Source organism: Rhea americana, unplaced genomic scaffold (assembly GCF_003343005.1).
Source record: "Rhea americana isolate MKP2758 unplaced genomic scaffold, rheAme1 scaffold_258, whole genome shotgun sequence".
NCBI classification, from domain to species: Eukaryota; Metazoa; Chordata; class Aves; order Rheiformes; family Rheidae; genus Rhea; species Rhea americana.
This window is the reverse complement of record NW_028186377.1, coordinates 654,693-676,868: the sequence shown is the minus strand read 5'-3', so window position 1 is coordinate 676,868 and position 22,176 is coordinate 654,693. Positions and strand designations below refer to the sequence as shown.

General features: G+C 36.4%; 1 protein-coding gene across 6 annotated transcripts in view; it reads left to right on the top strand.

Annotated features, from left to right (window-relative positions):
• The window catches only part of MAP3K4 (mitogen-activated protein kinase kinase kinase 4), an 80,780-nt gene that overhangs the window by 9,744 nt on the left and 48,860 nt on the right, over positions 1–22,176 (top strand). For all 6 annotated transcript variants that reach the window (XM_085307415.1, XM_085307413.1, XM_085307414.1 and 3 more), the window contains exons 2-3: positions 7,876–8,066; positions 19,769–21,150. In XM_085307415.1, the coding sequence (XP_085163541.1) occupies positions 7,876–8,066; positions 19,769–21,150 (1,573 nt within the window). The remainder of the gene's footprint in view (positions 1–7,875; positions 8,067–19,768; positions 21,151–22,176) is intronic.

The following is a 22,176-nucleotide window of genomic DNA, read 5'->3' as shown; positions in this document are numbered from 1 at the left end:
TGATCTTCAGAGCTCCCTTCCAACCTTACCATTCTRTGAATTCAGATATGCAATATCCAAATGTAAATCCAAAATCAAGTATCTTTGCTATGCTGTTAATCCATATTAGGCCTTAGTATGAACATTCTTTTTTACTGTCTCCTGTAGGCATGTAGACTTTACGAGCTTTGCATAGGATCTGTTTAGCAAAAAATAATTTTGTTTGTACTAATTGTGAGCAAATTGTTGCTACTTTGTAATCTTTTAGTGTTAGATAAAGATTTCTTTCTTGAATTTTACTGAAGGCTTCCTTGGAGTTGTGCTTAGTCTTCCTGTCAAAATGTTTTATTGCTACTCTATTTCTGCCTTTATACCAGTTTCTAGTGTCTGTTTTGTGTGCAATAGCTGCAAGTATTTTCTTTTACTATTCACAGTGGAAGATTTTAAAGAAAAAAATATTAGACAGAATTTCCTCCAGAACAGAGAATTTTGAAAGATGATTAAGAAATAGAAGTGTATGATGCTTTTGTAATATTACATCTAAGTTGCGCCAGATAGCAATCCTATATTTTAGCAGGGCTTTAGCTGATTTAATCTTAACTTGTTTTCCGTATTAGGTTGTCTAATCCTCAGTTTTCAAAAGTGTGCCTGGTGGATTAATGAAGTTCCTTATTTGTGCAGGAATAAGTACTGTTACATCCTCTTGCAGAGGATGCAGATCAAATGAAGACTACTACTCCCTCAAAGAACTTAGAGTGGCTGATTACAGAGCTGTGTTGTGTATTGTCTTTAGCAGCTCTAACTTGATACTGTATTATTTTTCAGTTTTTACAAATACAGAGATGGTTACTTAAAAATCGTGTTTCCTTCTGTATTACCAGCAGCAGCAAGGTGAAAATTTTCAATTCTTGTTGAAATATTGGTTATCTTTATTTTTACAACTATATTTAGGGATAGCTGATTTTAAATTATTTTTTAAAAAGTATAATTGGTAATGTCTACTGATCTATTGGTTTCCATTACCTTAGCCAGTTGAAAATGTGCATTAGTAAAAACTAATGAAGTTTTTTCTTCCTCTGTATTTTAGTTATCAGGTTAAATATAGTTAAAGAGCATATGCTTGAAAAAATAAGCAGTTTGCCTTTAAGACTAAAGCATTTAGTGTCAAGAACAAGTGCTTGATAATTCAGCAGTGGACCTTGTACAGATCTTGCAATTTTCTGTATGGAAWTGGCAGCGTGCCACAGGAAGTGTTGAGAAGGAACCCTACTGATTTGTGAATGGTGTAATATCTTTGAAACATAAGGAAACTGTTTACAGTGGCAGTTTGTGGAGTGCACAGCTTAGTAACTGCTGTGGTGGGTGATTATTCTGGCTACTGCGTTATAATTACCTAACTCAAATTTATTGCTTTGTGCCTGTAATCTAATCAGTTGACCTCTACTGTTCTGATTCCCAACATGGTTTTAAGCTGTGTATGATGTGATAAGCAGTGGCTGTCAGGAACCTGGACTAGTATCTGTAAGTGCCTGACATACTCAAACTCTTGCTTATGAGGATCGAGGGTAGCTGGTATAAAGGGAAAATTACAAAAGTATTATCCCCACATAGCCACCAGTTTTCAGCATGACATCTTATTATCGGTTGTTACAAACTTGGAAAGTTTTTGTAATGTTTCAGTGAAATATAAAAAGTTTATACTAGTTAAAAATCATATTCAGTGCAACTTTAGCCCACTTAATTTTATCATTTCCCTCTTTTACTCCTTGTTAGTGTTTCATTTGGTAATTTACTTTTACTGATAAATGACTGTATTTTTTCCAAAGATTCATGGCCATCTATTTTTCTTTTTTTTAATCTCTGAAGTGAGCTGCATATCCTCTGAGCAAAACTTTTGTTTTTAAAATGTAGAGGTTATGGGGAATCTGAGTGTCTGCCTGTAAAGCAGTGGAAATGAAGTGCTGTATGACTGGTTGTTCCCTAGCTACAGAATCAGCAGCAACAATTCCCACTTTTTTTTTCCTCCTCCCTGCCCTGCTGTTTGAAATGTCATATCTTAGTTCTCCCCCTCTCTCATTTTCTTTTGTTGCAGATCTTTGAAAATCTGGAAGATTTACTTCAATTTTTATGATTTTACTGGAATAATAGATTTTTATGCAAACTTTTTGACTTAGTAGCAGTTAAAAGAAATGCTCTGTCATCAGTTATATGCACAAACTAAAGAAATTCTATGTTCTATCTTTCTGATTCTGGCTGAAATGTAACTACTGCATATTACAGAGTGATACTAGTTGGAAAGATTCTTGTGGGATTTTTCTTTTGTTTTGAAAACAGAGCTGTTTTTATTTTATTTTTATTTATTTATTTTTTTAATACTGCTCCTACAACTTTCCTGGTGTTCCTGATTTGTGTGTCTTGACTACAGTCTCTTCTTTATTCCCAGGGAAAAACTGAGGTGGATTGCTCTTTAAAACTGAGGCTCGGAGAAGCCTGTAAATGGACTGATGTGAAAATTGTGCGCTTTCCATGTTCCTCATAAGCATTAGATTTTACACTTTTCTTGGTATATTTGACAAACTGTAACTTATATTTTAATCCTTTGAACTTCTGCTTTTTTGGAGGCAGACAAATTAAAATTAGGACAGTTTTCAATGGCTGTGGTGGAGAATGTGCAGTTTTTGGTGGCAAACAACAAACTAATTTTGATTAGTGTTTCCCAGACTTTTCTGCTTGTAACTATAGCTAGGAACCAACAATTCTGTATGATAACCAAAACTATTATCATTTGACTTAGGTTTACCAAACCCATTTTTATGGRTTTTGTAGATTTCCTTACTCTCTGGTTAGTGTTTGTAATGTTAAGTGTGCTACTTTTCTGCGCTATGTCAGTAGTCTGTTAAAAGGATAACTGTGCTGTTAATATGAGAGGATTTCTGCTAATAACCTTATACRTCTGAAAGCTATTTGATTTTTGTCTGTGTGATAAAAATTTATACCAGTGTTACTAAGCYGATGTAGTTGCTTTAGTCCGGACCTCATGTGTGTAGTGCACTGTTGCACAACAAGGCTTTCCTTGGTGAAACTGAATCTTTGTGTTCATTGCGACTGATCTGAGCTCTGATTTGAGAAACAACCTTTGTTTACATAATCTCCATGCACGCAAATCTTAAACTGAGCATTTGAATTTTTTTAAACTTGATTTGCAGCTTGTGCCCTCCTCTTTCCAAACAGGGCTGCCAGATTAAGTTAGCACATCTTGTCAGCTGCTAACAGAGCGGTTCTGTAGAGCATGACTGCTGTTTTGCAATGTGTCTTTTCATGCTCTATGTTTTGTGTTAACAGATTAAAGAACAGCTTACTAAGTTATCCAGAAAAAAAAAAAAAAACACAACTGAATTTTGAGTGTGTTAGTCCAGATCCTACTATATAGCTGTGTGTACACCTAAGGTATGAGATTGGAGGGTGTTTGTGACTCCATGCCCTCTCATCAGACATACCAGGAAGCAAGCAATGCAGCAACTGTTGAAAAAAGAACTAGCTTATGGTCTTTGAAGATAACAGCAAGTTTAGTCAGCTTGGTGAAGAAATATTATTATTATACTCTTAGAAGAGGTTATTTGTTTAAAAACAGAAGGAAAACTGTTTTTGCTGGTCTATTATAACAAGGTAACTTGCYGTAGTATTAAGCTGTCTTGGAATGGAAACCTAATGCAAGTGCCTCAGGATCTGTTCTGCCAGTCCCACAAGCGCATTGCTACTCCACCCTCTGCCTCGCCTGGCCAGTGAGATCACTGAAAAAATAGTTCCATAAGCATTGGAACTAATGACTTCTTATTTCATGTGGYTTAGTCTCTTGTGGTTGATTCGTCTTTGGCAAAATCAGAGGGTAGTGCTCTGCATGAAGTTTCTCTTGTAATAGGGCAGTTTGCAGGAGTTCTTTTGAAATATTTTTTTTCTACTGTCCAAGTGGATGGAAGCTTGTGTTCCATTTTCCTGGTTCAGCATTTGCAAGATCCTTTTCCACTTATTCATCCACCTAAATTTGTAAGAACAAATTACATCCAAAAACTACTTCTTTGTTATACTTGGCTGATAGCAGCTAATTAAATTAGAAGACATACAAGCAGCATGATTTCACAAGACTAGGAAGCTAGGCTAAAAATAGTACTGATACTGTGTAGTTGTTGTTTTGGCCAAGTTCACTGTAGGACTTGCCTTAGACTACAGATGGTGCTAAGGTACCACCTGAGTTGTTTTTCTTAGGTAACCTCTAAAGCTTATTTACAATAGCTAATCAACTTGTGTGCTTTCATCTGTACATCTTTCAGCTGTAACGTGAGAAGAGAAATTTCACATAGTAAGTGTATCCAGGGCTTTGCAGTATTTCGTTTAGAGAACAAAACTATTCTGGATGTTAACAGTATTTATTTTTACTTACAGCTCAAAACAAAGTAACAGTATAATATCTGTTTTATAATTTATTTATWTATTTGTTAATCTCCATGCCAGTTTACAGGCTGGCTGGCATGTTTCTTCCACCTGTCATACCCGATCAAGCCATCAGAGCATGAACAAAATTCTTTTCTGGCTCAAAAATGGTAGGAAGTAAGATGCAATTTGTGATTGACTGATGTCAGCCTTGCTCTGTATGATCTGGGTAAATATTTCTTTGCCTGCATGAATTGAGATTCATGCCTGCACCAGAATCAAGATGGTGCCACTTGCAGGCCTGCTCCAAGAATGACACATCTGAAGGGATGGAGGCAGACCGCATTTCTTACCCCTCTGAGTTAGAGTGGTGCTTATTCTTCTCCTAGATGTATGTTAAAGCAAAATAATTGCATATGCAGCACCAGTGGGTAGTGCTGATGATGAGAGAGGACTGTGCTGCGGTAATGGGTYCCATAGCCTGAGAGAAGGCAGAAAGCCTGGTGTCACTTCAAACTGCAGCCTATCCATTGAATTAAGTCAGTTAGGGACTTGACTTGGTCCTGGAGTCCTCCTCTTCTTCCCTTTTTCCTCCTTTTCTGCATTTACCCTGGTGAGATCAAGATCAGCTGGGGTGGACAGTGATAGCAGGGGATAGTGAGAGAGGATGAAAGCCTGTCATGATTCCATCCATGTTCTCCTGAAGCCTCCATTGTCCAAAGGATTTCRTTAGGTTGCACTGCCTTTTTGATACTAGTATTGTGAAGAATTCAAATGATGTATTGCTGGTGGAGCAATGAGTTAGTTCAGACTTTCTTAACATTGCTTGTAGCCATGTATGAATTTGATCAACTTATAATCTCTGTCAGTGAGAAGCATAAAATGTCCTGAAGTTCAGTTGTTCCTTTAGCTGTTCTCTGAGAGTAATGCTGTTGCTGTATGACATTGATCACTCACAGGAGATCTAGTTGTCCGGGGTATTGTGCCTGGCTGCCACGGTACTGAGGTAATCTTTCTCAGTTGGACAGAGCAAGTGTTCCCCAAGAAGAATGAAAGAGTATCTGCCTCAATTGCTGATTTATTGTATTTGTCATGTTTTATTTTTAAAGCAGGTCCTAATATGAGGCTGCACGTATCCCCAGTTGTAGATGCTTTACATGTGACCTCTCTTGTGAGAGGAAGATTTCATCTTTCCTCGTTGGCCAGGGAAGGAGTAATAAAACTAAGTTTTTTTTTTTTTTTTGTCCCTACTTACACATGTAAAAGTATTCTTTAAAGCGTACTCTTATGTATTTCCACTATACCTGATTGGAAGCTCGTATGAAAAGCAGAAATAAATACATTATATAATACTTGGTGGATTATACCAAGTACTCTAAGAGTTAAGACAAAGGGTCTTTTTATCATAACTCTAGGTAAATTTTATATATACATTTTTTCTTTCCTTGCCACAGAAGTATAGAACAGGTGTGTATTTGTGTGTTTATCATACCTACATTAAAAAAACTAAGTTAAGGAAATTAGATATGACCATAGGTCAGAATTGAAGTTCAGTTAAAATTATTTTAAATTGTTTGAATAGTGCTGTGAAATCACTACCTTAKTTTTTACACAAATAGCTCCCTCATCTTTGTCTTTATTTTGCTTTGTGTTGAAGCTAATATTGCAATTGCTTATTATGCGAAAATATCTAATTTTCTGTTTTCTAGCTGTACAACTAGTGTTAAATTTAGAAGTTAACATTGTTTTACTTCAGCGTGGTATTTTCCATGATGCTGCAATAAATCCCTCTAGTTTTGTTTATACAGAATGTGCAMACGAACTCTTAATGGCTATGGCAGCACTGTAACCCAGTGCTAACTGTAATACAGAATCCTTTGTAGTTACCACTTCAGCAGTAGAAAATATTGCTACTTTCATGGTTCCGAGAAAAAAATTGGCRAAACAGCCAGGCAATGATACAGAATGATAGTAGATATACAACAAAAATGATATAAACCAGGAAAAAGTTTTGTTTTGTTTTCCAGGGGATATTAGTTCTTCGGCAATGTGAACTGATCCAAACTTAAGGCCCTCTTCCTCTGCCTTGTCCATTCCCTGGAGCTAGTGCTGGAAGATGTGCTTTGAGCTTGCTCAGTTTCCATATGAAAACTTAATGGCATTTTTTTGCTGTGTTAGTTTATAAATGGATCAGCTCCTGGCATTGACTTTGGCAATTGTAGAAGTGCCAGAACTGACTCAAAGAAAGGCTAGGAACTTGTAGCTGAAATGAAGGGGAGCTCAAAGTCACAGCAAGTCAGGATTTAGATTGTCTTGTTCTGGCRTGGAATTGTACCATTGCTAGCTTTAACTGTGTGATAATGTGCAGTTCTTTTTCCCTCCAGGCCTGTTCCTCACTGAAGAAAAAAAAAAGGGGGGAAGGGGAATGTTACTTTATTGTTTTATCTTTGAACAATTTGAATCAAAATAATTTAGAATTTTGGAAGAGTACAAAGATAAGACAACATCTAAAAATAAAAGAGTATGTCCTGTAATACTACATGTAATACTACTCTACAGTCTCTGCCAATAGTAGTAGGTGTAATAGCAAAGAAAGGTCTCAATGGGGATTGGAAAGCCCTTGTTCTGGACTCTGTACAGACACGGGCATTTATTCTGCAAAAAGATATATCATCTGCTGAAATCAATCATATAGCTCCCAGTGGTTAAGCCAACCACCTSTATTAATTTTTGCAAGATCAGTGCTATTAAAAGGACAGCTTCTGTTTTGAAGAGCATATATTTGCATCATCTTTAGTGTTGTGTATGTGTAACCCCTAAATTCTTTTTAAGTATTGGTCTGCATTTTTCCCAAAGGCCAAAGTAGCTGGGGCTAATTGGAAAGGTGCTATGAGACCCTGTTATTTTCTTGCTCCAAGAAAAAAGTTCTGAGACTAAACTTACTTAGTATTAAAATCAGTGGAAAGATACATTCAGCTGTACTGTGCTTGTTATAAATTTTGGAAAGGGTGGAGTGCCTTTCCAGTGAAGTGAGAAGTTGCCTGCATAGCAGTACAAGTTAGGGAGTAGAGGATTGGAAGAAAGACTTCTACTGTTGTCTCTGCCACTGATTAAATTGACTTTCTTGCATTATATTTGTATTTTTGAGCCTTGTTTTGTTTCATATATCTCTTGTTTTAGATTTGTCACAAGTCTTTTTACAAACAAATATGCTAAATGTAAGCTGTTTTTTATGCTGCTTTTCTAATGACACTCTGGCTATACATCCTCTTTGTTGTAGAGTGTGTGCACTTTGTTGGAAGATTGCCTGGATGTGTGTGATTAAAAGCTTGGGATAATTTATGTGGGTGTGGCAGGAAAATACAGAGAACTTACTGTGATTGGAGCATATTGATTAGCTTTCTAAACAGCTACTGCAAGTAAAAAATCTGAATTTTTAACATCTTGATTTAATTTTATTCTCTTCAGGACAGAGTGCAAATCAGAAGATGCTACTTGCAAGGTCTCTGAATCTGAACCAGAGGAATTATCAGATGAAGCAAGTGCTGACACTTTCTATGGAACTTCTCCTCCTAGTACACCCCGACAGATGAAACGTATGTCGACAAAGCATCAGAAAAATAATGTTGGGAGACCTGCTAGCCGTTCCACTTTGAAAGGTAGATGTGCTTTTCTGTGACTTAAAAGACCATAACATCGTAGTAGTAGTTCTGCCTTGTCAGAAGGAGATGCGTGGAAGATGGGGCCAGACTCTGTTGTGCACAGTGAAAGGACAGGAGACAATGGTCACAGGGTGCAACAGGGGAAATTCCAACTGGGTATGTGAGAGTGATAAAACAGTGACAGGTTGCCAGGGCAGTTATTGAGACTGCATCCTTGGAAATTTCCAAAACACAACTGGATAGGGCCATGACCAGGCTAAACTAGCTTTGAACTAAGCTCTGCTTTGAGCAGGAGTTTTCGATTACATGACCTTCCAGTCAAATGTTTCTGTGGTTCTGTGGTCTCTAGTAGTGCTCCCATTCCTTCTGTGCTCCAGTATTATTTTCTGAAGCATTTCACAATCTATTTTATTGAAAAATTCAGTTTTGTGTGTGTTTTTTTGTCGTCCCTCCCCCCCCCCCCCCGTAGTGTCACAGAAGCACAGAATTGTTGAGGTTGAAAGGGACTTCTGGAGATCATCTGGTCCAAACCCCCTGCTCAAGTGCTCAAGCAGGGTCAAAGTGGTTACATTATAGTTACCACTACATTACTTCTGGTGAAACAGTTGAAAAGAGATGTTTACTATTACCAGTAAAAAATATTCTGCATGTAATTTAATTTAAAAAAGCCATAACCTAAAAAAAAAAGATAGTTTATATATATTGTTTCCTAATGTTACTAGGTAATAATACTTTAATATTATACATTTTCAGATCGAAATACGTTTTTTAAGCACTTTAACTTTGCTGAGATGCAGAATACGTTAATTGCTTGTTGACAGAATGATTAAAAAAACACTGGTGGTAGCTGTATTTTGTTTTAAAGCAGCCCTCCTACAAAAACTTGCAGTTTTACTTTTTTACTGAGTTTATGATGGGTGCAAAATTTGCAAAAGCCATTTTTTTTAACCAACTTTGTTCAGTATTCATACGAAATATTCATACGAAATATTCATACGAAATACATTTCATTAAAAATTGTATCAGATAAAATTGTTTGCAAAAATTGTTACAGCAGCCTGTCTGTTACTATTTGATGTTTTGGAAGCAATTTTTATAATTTCTTCATATAATATATGAAATGCTATCACAGAGTGTATTTAATTTAAAGGAATACTTTTTCAAGATAGAGCGTAGAGGAGGAGCTAGTAAATAGTTTAGCATAAATAAAGGAGTACAGTCTGTTCTTCAGTGAATGTAGTTGTCTGTTGCATGCTCATAATAAATGAAAAGCTCATACAAACATCTTCCAAAGCTCTTGCTTCCCTTCCATTTCAGGCAATTTCTGAATAAAGTTAGTGTTTCAACAGCGTTCCCCAAAATACCTTCTCCTTAGACTAAATTGAAAATAAATGTCATTATACTTGCCAGTTAGCTATGTAGTCATTAGAATAATTAAGATCCGTTTTACTGGCTTTTAATTGTGCCTTTTGGCAAGGTTAAGCTCTTCAATGGACTGTTAGCCTTGTTTAATTCTATATATGGTAGTTGTTAAATAACTTTTCTTGCTTTCTGTGATTTTCTTTTTAATTCTGTAATTGGAAAAAAGTTTCTAAATTGAGAAAATAGAGTGATATTAAAAAGAGCTATAATTCACAGCATTTCTTTGGTCTCTGGTGCTGAGCATATGTTAAGGAATGATACCTTTATGAGAAAGAAGAAACTGTCTTTTACACTACTTAGATTTTAAGTTCTTGGAGCAAGRTCTTTCTACTTATGAGGGAAGTGGTTAATGCTTCTGGAACAATAAAAGATCTCCCTTTTTTGTTGTTGTTGTGATTGTATCTTAAATGTTTGAATGCATTTTTATTTTTGGTTGTTTAACTGTATAGATTAGATTCTGAGACAGAAATGACTGTCTCTTATCAGTCTAATTACCGTATTTCTTGGGGGAAAAAACATGATATTCTGCAGTCTGGCTAGTGTTGTATAGTGTTAAATATCTTTTCCAGAAAGAACATAATTCATTTTGTTTAACTTTTTTTAAAATCTGTATTAACCAAAAAAAATTTTTTTTAATGGACTTGTCAATTGACCTTATATGTGTTTTCAGATGTTCATATTGAACTGGTTTTACTTCAGTAAGAGAATCAGTCCAGGGGTTAATGTGATTTAACTAATCTGTTTTAAAATTAAATTTGAACTTTTTGAATACTTACATATAACACAAACTTAACTTAGTATTTTCACTTTATTTAGACAACTGAGAGAATTTTGGTCATCAGACTTGCTTACTTATATCTTCAATTTCTTTTTTTTTTAATTTCTGTCACATTAAGTTTCTTATAATTGACATTAACGATCAAAAAAACAAACTAGCACAATGCAGTCTGAAACTAGTTTCTGAATTTTCTCCTGTAGTCCAAGACACAGGGGAATCACTTTTTTGGATAAATTTATGAAAATTTTGGAACTTCATAATTGAAGAACATCCTTTCTCCTCCACTTTCTTATGTCCATCAAGTTCCTCCTTTCCACTTATTTTCTCCTTTCCTAGCAAATTAAATAACATTATTTCTCTAGTCTCCAGCTCCATCAATATAAGCTACAAAGGAAAGGTTTTTCTCATAGCTGATCCCAAGCTGTAAGACCTTACTCAGTAAAAACAAGAGGGTTAGATCTTTTATCATCATCATCATCATCTAAATTAGTGCTTTTGGATCAGCATGGATGGGAATCTCTGTAAGCTTTTTGGTTGATTTCTGGATTCCTTGCCAAGTAATTTGATCTTTAGGATTCTCCTCTGTATTAGAGGACCTGATTTTTCATATGAATGTTGAATCTAGGGAACTCTGGCTCATTAAATCCCTGAGAGCTGCAACTCGGAATGGCATATCAAGTGAAAGACACTTGCCTTTTGGAACTACCCTCATAAGCTGACATAAAGCTAAGATCATGTTTCACACCTCTGTCCCTTCCTATGAGATGTAATGCTTCTCTTTTCCCTCTTTCTTATCCTTAAATGAGAATTACAAGCTTTGAATCATGGTAGCTGAAACCATACAGAAGCAGGGGATTTGAACAGGYTTATCTGAACTCACACAAAGGAAAGTGGTAAACCCCACTCAGATCCTACCATGTGTAAATATCTTTTGTTGGAGGTCTTTAGTATTGTCCTGAAAAAGCCATTCAGAACTGCCTAACAAATGTAGAAATCACCGTTTAGACACCTTAAAATTCCTTGTTGTCCCTGCCTGTGATCATTTTCTACATGTTCCTCAGAGTATAGAGAAAAGTAGCATCTCTGGCAAAATACCTAAGAGTACTCAATGAAAATTCTTGAAAAATACTCGTAGATGATCTTTCAGTCTGCATCAGTAATTCTTAGTACTTTTACTGGGCGGCTTATGCTTCCCTAAAAGTGCAGTATACTTACACTGCTTGTAGGATCATGGCCAGTTCTAAAAAATGTTTCTGTTATCTTGTTTGATATGTAATGATTCCTGGATCTCAAGTTTTTCACAAAATCTTGTTGTTTAATTTAGTGGTCAGATGTCATAGAACAATACAAAATTGAATAAAATACAATTGTTTCATATAAATGAGCTCACACCTAACATACATATTTATTTAACTGTTATTTTGAGGGTCTTTACAGGAAGTGATCAAGAAAGTATTCCTACTCTTAAGTATGGTTAATCATAAGCATGGGTTACTCTGTCCTTTTGCAACTTTGTATCTGTGTTTATATTTCTTAAATGCTTTTCTTTCCTCCAGTTAGATACTTGGGAAAAAAATGATACTGACCTACTGTACAATAGAAACAGTAAAACTCATTAGGTGTATGTTTTATGAAACACCAATATTTATAAATTCTAAAATTAAAAAAAGAGTTCTTAATGAGAAAGAAGCCCAAGAACATCTTTCTTTTGTCCATTTCAGAATTGTAGGCACTTGTACAAGGAAAGAAGTGATTACAGTCAGTACAGTTAGCATCAGATTATTTGATGAATGCTGGTATTAAAAATGAATAGAACATACTGCATCTTCCTGCTATTTCCAAAGAATAGGCTAGTTTGAATACAAACTATTCTTTTTCTGTTTTTAACAGAACTTAGCCTACCTCCTTCCTGCTCATGTAAAAGAGGTTGTGAATAGGAAAGAGGGGAGTGTAGACATGAAACTGAATGGGGGAATTTTTTTCATCAGTAGTGACATTCATTCCAGAGAAGTCAAATTTTTCCAGGAAAATAAAGCAAAAGATGTTGCTTAAATAAGAAGAGTTGCTTCAGTTACCAGATATTTTATCAGGAAATGAAATAACAGAGTGTTCTTCAGGGAGGGAAATGTAGTTTCTTCAGTTTTAAACCATCTGACCTAAACCACTATCCTCAGAACATAAGAAAGCAAATTACCTATTAAATATCAGTCACAGAAATTCCCCATCTTTGATTCCAACTGAATGGGAAAAATGTTCACGTTCAACTTTGAAATTAATAAGACAATTCATGAAATTGAGATATGCAAGAAGGCCATACCAAGGGTGCAAAGTGCAGTGGGGAATGGTCTGAAAACCATGGTGGTGTGGAACTACGGAGAAAAGGCTGGTGACAAAACAAGAATTATAAAAGGAGGTTGTGAAACTTATTAGCAAAGAGAGTAGTTTAAATTGATATTAATTATATGATTAACAATTTGAGGGAGTGATACAGTTATACATCTTTGGGTGGCAGTTTTGTGTTTTGTAGTGCATGAAACACTAGAACTGTAGTAGACCATGAAGTGGATGTTGTAGTCAGAAGTTAAATAGAAGAAAGAGGATCTGTCCCTTTGAATTGGCAGTAATTGCATTTGGGTGCTGTTTCCTTCTGACTCAGATCATATCTGTATGCACAACTAACATAGTATCTGCTAGTAATCAGCTATATGCTGCTATCAGTATCTACTAGTAATCAGCTGGTCTGGTTCTAAACACAGTTTGTCCTGCTTTTTATTTACAGCTACATCTTGGTTTGCATTCATTCAGCTGAACCAGTGAGTTTCCCTTGTAGACAAGTTGTTCCTGTCCTCCTTTGTTCCGTACACACTCCGTGGGTTGTCACCTACTCCTGCCATTGCCTTCTTTACTTTCCCTTCYCTGCTTATCATGACCCTTCCAAACACTAAGCTGTTTACTCTTGTTTCTGTACATGTCTTTGCACATGCATGTGTGATGAAAAAGAGGAAGCAGAAAAGGAAGATTGTGTAGGAAACATAAGTCCAGTATTTTCTTTAAAGAAGCAGCAGTTATGGCTAGTAAGAGGCATGCTGAACCCTCTGCACCCTGGCTGTGCTGTACAGAGTGACTGAGTAAGCTAAGCCCACTAGTGGGACTTTAAAGCAATATCGTCTAACTACCTGTGAAGCCGGTGCAACTGTGAGTAAAGCGAAAGACTGATTGTGGGCACCTACATGATTTTTGTCAGGACTATGATCAATGAAATGGGAGCATACTCAGTGCCCTAAGAAGATTTTTAGTTTTTTGTACTGTTTTCCATTTAAGAACAAATAGCAGCTTCTTACATATTACTGTATTGTTGTGCATGCAATTTAGGTTGTGTCTCTTAATAATGTGGCATAAAAATTAGTACTGTATTTTAAATAACRTTCCATGTAAGGTGCTAATGAGAGATGAGTATGTGCATCAATGTACTATGCTTATTGAATTTACTTTCTACTTCATTGCATTTCTGACTGACTTAAAAAAAAAAAAAGTGGAGGGGGATCTCTATTTTCATCTTTTGATCATTTGCTCATTTTTAATGAGCTTTTTAAGACCCCAGCCCTCTGCAGAGAGCCTCTTCTCACCAATTGATAGTTAGTTATTAAACCTACCTGTCTCATGCAGCACTAGAGGTAATTGTAACTATAAATCTGTTAGTACTGCTTAACTTTCTTTACTAGTTGATTTAAGTCTACATTACAAAACTGCAGTAAAATTACTAGTAGGGATTCATACATTTATAACTTTACTCACAACTTATAGCTTCAACAGTCATTCTAGAACTATCAGGGTGTGTTTGAATTACTGACAATTGATGATGTGAGGATCTTGAAACAATTTGTATGTTATTTTGCCTGGGTTTTGTTAAATGATGAATATCCAAGAATAGAAAGACAACATCAGGGCATTTTGGATGTCTAATAATGAACCATAATGTTTTAAACTTACCTTTTAGTCTTTTGGTGGGGAGGATCTGAAGACAAATATTGAAAGAGAATACCATGCTAAAAATATAAATGTTTAAAGTGGTTTAAGGGACCTTCTGGAAATTACAGCTCAGTAAATGAAGTTCAGAAAATGATCTTTGAATTTGCATGGGGTTCTCATTATTTATTTTACAGGGTTATCAACATCTTTAGCATCAAAATGCTGTTGAAAGGCAATGTGTTTCTAATCTACCTCAGATGTGGTTTTGTTTGTTTTTGCTCTATTTTGTTTTACATGTTTCATGTCTGCCAACCTTTGTTTTCCTTCTTTCCTGCAAAGCTTATATTCTTGCTGCTTGTCTCTCTTAGCCTCTTGGACTGTGCTGTTGCCTTCTCATAGAAATGCTATCTGGCACAAAATTCAAACTTACATGCTCAATAGTAAATTTAAGCTTGTGTTCTGCCTCCCATAATGCCAGTTAGCTCTCACTAGTTAGTAACCAGAGAGGGTTAGATTCTACTATCTGACACACTTTATGTTTGAGCAGATTAGTATAAAATTAATGATGATAGTGAATTCTCTAGCAGACTTCATAGAATTACTGGTAGGTCTCCATACCCAGGAGCAAAACTGTGTTTGAGTCAGATTTTTGTATGTTGTCTGCTGTTATATGTGGTAGCTTTTCGGAGAAAGATGTAAGAGTTCCTGAAAAATGAAGAGGTATTAATTAACTTTGTATTTGCAAAAAGCAGTTATTATGTTAAAATTGTTGAGTTATACTTTGATTCTGGTTAGTGACCTACATACCTGATATCTTAATGTTTYTCAGTGTTACCTGTTTTATAAGACAAATGGAGAACTTTAACTATTTTTTAAATGTAAAAGTTTGATTTAAAAGACAAGAGAAGACACGTGTGTAAAATAAGCAGAATGCTTAAGTACTGACTTACAGGTCACATCTTCATTAGTTGCCTTTGTAGACTTATTATAGATTTGCAAATCCCAAGTCTAAAAAACGAATCAAATGATATGAGTCGTATCCTGATGAAATACTGATAACTTGTTGTGCTGCTTGTGAATCTTTTACATGTAGAAGTGAATCATCTTTGCAATAAGTTTGCTACTGCTTTTGGGTGGCAGATCTGAGACAGAGACTCTTTTTCTTTTTTCCCCCAGCCTATTTGGTAAGTTAATAGAAACTTCTATGTAGGAATACATTTCTGAATTACTACAGCTGCAAGTACTCAGTGTTTTCACAAGTCAGATCCGAAGCTGAGCAGCTGTCTTTTAGTGGGTACTTTTTTGAAAAGTGTGGTTTAAGTTGCATACTTGACACAGTTTATGTACTCGACCAGAATCAGGAATGGAACCGTTTTTCTCAAATGGCAGTCATTTATCTTAACCATGAGATTGTTTTCCTCTTCTACAAATCCTTGCTTTTTCTGTACCAAAGTTTATATGGCAATGTGCAGTGCTTTTAAAGTATAAGCATCAGCCCTGTTCACCATGCAGCCTTCATTAGTTATTTTCTTTCTTTAGACTTTCAATGAGAACCAGGATCTTTCTTCTTCCTTCTCCTATGATTTGGTGATTCTTCTTTCTTCTGTATATTCTTCTGAGAATATTTTCCTCTTTTTCAGCGCTAATCTATACATCATAGCCTACCCCAGTCCTATACAACTATGGAATGAATTGAATTATATATATTTTTTGGATGTGGGAAGTAGAAAGAGGCAATGTGTGAGGTCACACTGTTGAGTTGCTTATTGCTTATTAGCAGTTGAAAAGAGGGTTTGTAATTAATATTAAGATTTTAAKMTTAAATTTTTAAGACTGTAAGATTAATGTTCGTTAGTGTTGCTTACACAATTATTTTAATGAACTAGTCTTTCTAAAAGTCTACTGAAATGCTTTTTCTAAGCAATAGGATAGTTGTAGTATGTACCAATTCATACAGATTTGTGATGCTAAAAAAAAATAATTCACACATTTACCCCATGAGTTTACCAGACTTGAACAAACTTCAGTTTCTGAGCAAAAGCTTTCTAGATATTCTTGTATTCTCTGTGACATTCTGGGCTTTGTTCTTCAGGCCCTGAACTGAAAAGCTGATAAATGTTTTAGTGCTCTTAGAACTGTTGGGAGTATGTAATTTGGAAAAAAAAAACTATCAGAATAACTTGCAGAGGGAATGAGAGCTAGAACTGTAAAGAATGAGAGTATATTGAAATGAGGAACCTAGAGATCAGGATTGAATGCTGTTAATGGCAAGTGGGAAGAATTTATATGGAGTGAGGTGTGACAGAAGGAGGTAGGTAAACAGAGTGAGAGTTGGTGGGGATTGGGAAGTTGGGTGGAGAATAGAAGCTAGAGGGGAAGCTAAGTAAAGAGAAGCAGATCAGATTAGGAGTGATATAGTGTGTTTTTAAAGTTCTGGAATTGTTGGGAATGCTTGTGTTTTGTCAGTATGATGCCATAATGATGAGGTTACTATAGCTGTAATAGCTTAAGGAAGCAGAAATATATCTACTTGATATATTGAAAAAAGATTCTAGTGATCTCATCGTTTTCAACATTTATTTAGCTTTGAAATCTCCTACTTTTATTTCCAACCTCAATGGAGGATTACTATGCCCCAAAGCTTGTCTGGATTTCCCAGTTATACTTCTTGGTCTAATAAAAGGTAGTGCCTTTACTGGCAGACCTTGTCTTGATATGATCATGTGGTGGAATGTCTGATTTTTCCGCTGCCCCCATTTTTTTTTCTGTAACATGAGGGGCTGTGCTTAAACCTGGAATTATTGGCAGATCTATATAAACCTCTAGAGATGTTAGAAAGTGCCAGAGGTCACAGCCTTGCTGCTCTTAGTTGGAGGATTGTTGTGTGCACCCTGGCGAGAGCTCCTGCTTGAATCCCAGTCTCTGGCAGCACAAGCGCCAGGCAGGCCTTGCTTGGAAGCTGGGAGGGGATGTTGTCCTGAGGTTCCCAACAGGCTTTGGAGAAAGAGGGAGAGAATGCAAGTTTTGTGGGAGTGCTTGCCTTAACTGGCCTAGCCTCTAATGCTAGCCAGGGTAAAACTGAAAGCTTTATTTCAGCAGGACTTGCTTTCTGATGTCTAAACTCAAGACTAAAAACAAGATTAGAGATATTAAACAAAGCCTGGAATAGAATTCTAAAYTGCACATGGCTGGAGGCCTTGTTTGTTGTTTTCCCACCTGTTGTTCCTTTCCTATAGCCCAGCTGCAAAAGCTGGAGACCTATGCTATTAGTTATCAGCTGTGTGGGGTGCTTTTCTTTCAGTAAAATAAGTTTAGAGAACTGATGATCTGGACCTGTATTTTCACTGTCTTATACTAAAATGATGTTCTTCTTTCCTAGGACTAATGAAGCAGTACTGACTTAGATTACTTAACACATTTACTCTTTAAAAAAAAAAATCTTTCTGATTGAGTCCAGATGTGGCTTAAGTGATTCACATCTCGCGCTTCTATTGTCAAAAGGTGCTAAGGTCTGACATACAATTCTTGAGGCATTTTCTTTTTTTCAGTTCCCTTTAAGGGGGCTGGATATTTCTTCCTCTGCATTCTTCAGTGTGCCTGTGAATATGACTATACTGTTCACTCATAACATTTCCTGAACTGGTATAATACTTGAAGACTTCTTTAACAGTTTAGAAATTATTCATGGTACATATACTTTTAAAGCACTCTTTTCCTTTTTTTTTTTTTTTTTTTTTCTTTTTTCTGTTAAATCTTCATTCAAATCCCATAGGACACATTTCCGAGGAACGTTCCAGAGTTGGGAGGAAAGTGCTGTATCCATGTACCTCTCCACTTTGCAATCTTAATACAACTTCTTTGCGTGCATACATTTAGATAGTCTTTGAAATACATTATTGCATCAATTCTTTTCCAGAGAACTGCTGTCTTCTCTGATCAGAGACTGAATGGAATTTTGTAACACAGGAAATTGATTTCTATATGAGTTGCAAGATACTGCAGGTGTTGGAAGATATGTAGTGAATGAAACAAGAATAAAGGATGATTTGATAGTTAATAAGATAGTGAAATGCATCATCTGTTAACAGGATTCTGTCACCAGTATTTGCATGATGCTAGGCAAGTAACACAGGTGAAACTCTTCATGTGTTGTCATTAATAATTTGCAGTATTTCATGTTCTTCCAGAGGCAAGCTAGAGATTCTAGGATTTGGTTTGCAGAAGTGTTGTGGATCCAAGGTATATTTGAAGTAAAGGAGCTCTGAACACAGTGCTAAATATTCTGAAATGTCGAGCAATAGTTCTTACCATTTTGACACCTGTGAGTGCGGTGGCTTGACTCATCTTTCTCTATCATAATTTTCCATTAGTAGAATGGCAGTAGTCTTTCACTGAACAGGCTTACTTTGCAAATAAGCTTATCAATATTTCTAGTATTAATGATATTATAGTCAGGAACACAGTAGCAAAGACCCTATGGAAGTTATTACCTCTTCCTATAAAAGAGTGGGAAGTGAGCTATGTGCAGCAAATAATGCTTAGGATTGTACTGTGAACAGTGGAAAGAAGACAAAGTATTCAGCAATCGTTCTGTAAGTTATTTATTCTGTTCTTACATTAAGCAGGGGCCCTTGGCGTGGGGAGGGGAATGTGACCATGGAGCTTGTTGTGTTCCAGTTGGTGACCACTTGACTGCAGCTAGTCTACAGATGCTTCTCTCCAGCCTGTCGCCACTTCCGTAAGAGAATGGGAACCATTGTCTGAACACCAACCATTACCTCCTGACCTGATACGCAAAGTCTAGGTTGAAGTGGTTTTGCTAGTGCTGCAGAAGAGCGATCTGATGAATATCTGCTGCTTCTAAAGAAAGTAAAGGAAGAGGAGACAAGGTTGCTTGCGCTGTTAGGCAGAAAAAGGCTGCTATTATGTGGTTAGGGAGAAGACAATGGCTGCTTGTGAGGAGAACGGGGAAGTAGGCTGCTGGTGTTCAGGTCGTGTCTTTGATGGATAACGGGATGTTTCTCAGACCTAAGATCAAGCCCCCACCAGTGCCAAAGTTGGATCTTCCAAACTAAATAGTTTCAGAACTCTTACATGCTGCAGTTTTTATGAAATTGCATGTGCACTTTAAGCATGGAATTTCTTTAATACCTTTGTAATGTTCTGTATTTTGAGTTTTTATTTGGGAGGTTGTGTGACAAGCATATAGGAAATGACCTTGGAAACCATTCTTTGCCTTTTGATCATCCAGAATTCTAGGTAGATGACATACTTAAAATAATGAAAGTTCTCTGAGGTCACTTCTGCCTAAGAGGTAAAGCAAGAGGAGAGAAAACTATCCTTTGCTATATTGATTCAGCAAGACTCATGGTAATTTCTGAGACTAGGTTTTACACTTGCAAATTTTGTGTTACTGACATGAAAAAATACTATATCCACACCCTAAGAAATGTGATCTGGAACTGATTGAATCAGTGGTTTGTTGTTGTTTCTTCTTGTTGCTAAGGTCATTTTTTTTTTCCTCTTACAGAAAAAATGGGTTTACCAGCTCAATCTGCACATAAAGACAATGGGAAAACCATTGAGAATGTGGAAGAGCACAGCTATAAGCAAGGGAAAAAGAACCGAGCCACCTTAAGGACAACAGAACGAGATCACAAGAAAAATGTGCAGTGCTCATTTATGTTAGACTCAGTTGGTGGGTCTTTGCCAAAAAAAACAATTCCAGATGTTGATCTCAATAAGCCTTACCTCAGCCTTGGCTGTAGCAATGCTAAGCTTCCAGTCTCTGTGCCCATGCCAATAGCCAGAACTGCACGCCAGACTTCTAGGACTGATTGCCCGGCAGACCGCTTAAAATTCTTTGAAACCCTGCGGCTTTTGTTAAAACTTACCTCAGTCTCAAAGAAAAAGGACAGGGAGCAAAGAGGACAGGAAAACACCTCTTCTGTCTGGCTGAACCGATCCAAYGAACTGATCTGGCTGGAGCTGCAAGCTTGGCATGCTGGCCGGAGCATTAATGACCAAGACCTCTATCTTTATGCAGCCCGTCAAGATATCCCTGATATTATCAATGAAATCCTCACCTTCAAAGTGAACTATGGAAGCTTCTCCTGTGTAAAAAATGGAGCCAGTCTCAATGGTACTGCAGGAGAAGGAGTTTGCAAAACAACACATGGAACTAGTGCTTTGGGTTACTCAAATTACCATGAACACCTCCATCGCCAGCGGGTCTCATTTGAGCAAGTAAAGCGAATAATGGAGCTGCTAGAGTATATAGAAGCACTTTATCCATCTTTGCAGGCTCTTCAAAAGGACTATGAAAAGTATGCTGCAAAGGACTTCCAAGACAGAGTGCAGGCACTCTGTCTGTGGTTAAACATTACAAAAGACTTAAATCAAAAACTAAGGATTATGGGAACTGTTTTGGGCATCAAAAATCTTTCTGACATTGGCTGGCCAGTGTTTGAAATTCCTTCTCCTGGACCACCTAAGGACAATGATCCAGAGGATAAGGAAGTTGATAGGGAAACAGAAGTAAAGGAATCCTCAGGAACATGCACAGACGAGAGTGAGGGTGAAGAACAAATCTCCGAGGAAAATGTTGAGGAACTTAGACAAGCCATCAAGAACAATTTTACTAATAAGCCAAATTTTGACTTTCAGGACCATTTTTCAAGGAAGTTTGATAGGCTTGAATCTGAGGATGACTCTGCCTCTTGGGTTATTCCAGAATGCAGTGCTGAGGCAGGCTGCAGCAAACACTGTTTGACCTCTATTTACAGGCCATTTGTAGATAAAGCACTGAAGCAAATGGGGTTGAGGAAGCTAATTTTAAGACTACACAAGCTAATGCATGGTTCATTGCAAAGGGCCCGTATGGCGTTGGTAAGGAGTGATCACCAGCTGGAGGTAGGTAATTGCTAGAGTAAAGGGGGTAGCAGGAGTACTTCCACCTGCAGTATTGTTTCTAACTTAAACTAAAGGAATTGGGATCTTGTGAAAATATTGGTTGCTTTGTTGGGTTTTGAAAGAAAGAATGTATGTTATGATTAAGAGTTCTATCCTACTACTACTGAAATAAATCTGTTGTTTGACCTGAACTAGAATTGGCATGAAGCACAAGTTAGCTCTCTGCTCGTGTCTGTAGTTTAAATGACATTTTTATGATAACATCTTTGCTCATTAAATCTTTTAACAGCTAAAGCTGTAAGTCAGACAAATTGGAAAAGAAAATCAGGCGCAAAAGAACAGATTAGCTATGGAAATGGTACATTTTCCTTTTCTTGTCTTCAGGACTGGCTAGCTCTCTAGAAGATAGCCTTTGACAAAACATTATTCATCTTTTTCATGGGCTAAATAAGTGAAATACTGTGGTGGCACAATAAGAGGTAGCTGAAGAAAATATTCTTATTTGTTTATTTCTTATTCTTCTATAGGTGATGTTATATGCTAAATTAAGAATAACTGAGTTAAAAATTATAAATTTTTTTCAGTTATGAATTTTCAAGGACAGTAGCTGAAGTTTCATGTAGTAATCTGTGGTCATTAACGCTTTCAAAACTGAATATTTTTTCTGAACATAAACCACGAGGCCATTTTAGGAAGAACTAGTAATCAAGATGACTTGCCTTCCTTGATAAAATGACATTGTGTGGGGCTTAACCATAGATTCTAGATAAAGAGATTTCTTACGATATTATAAAGGGCTCTTATACAAATGCTCTTTGTGATCTTTGACATGTTGGTGATCTCTATGTCAGCTTCTTATTTGCAAAAGGAGAGAGAAAATTTACCTCCTTTGGAGTTAAGATGAATAAATTCATATGTATGAAATCATTTGAATTTTTTTTTAAAGGATTTTAGAGATTATTAATTAAAAAAAAGCTGATAGTTGAATTTTCATTTATTCTCCAGTTGGTTTCAACTTGTTCTAGG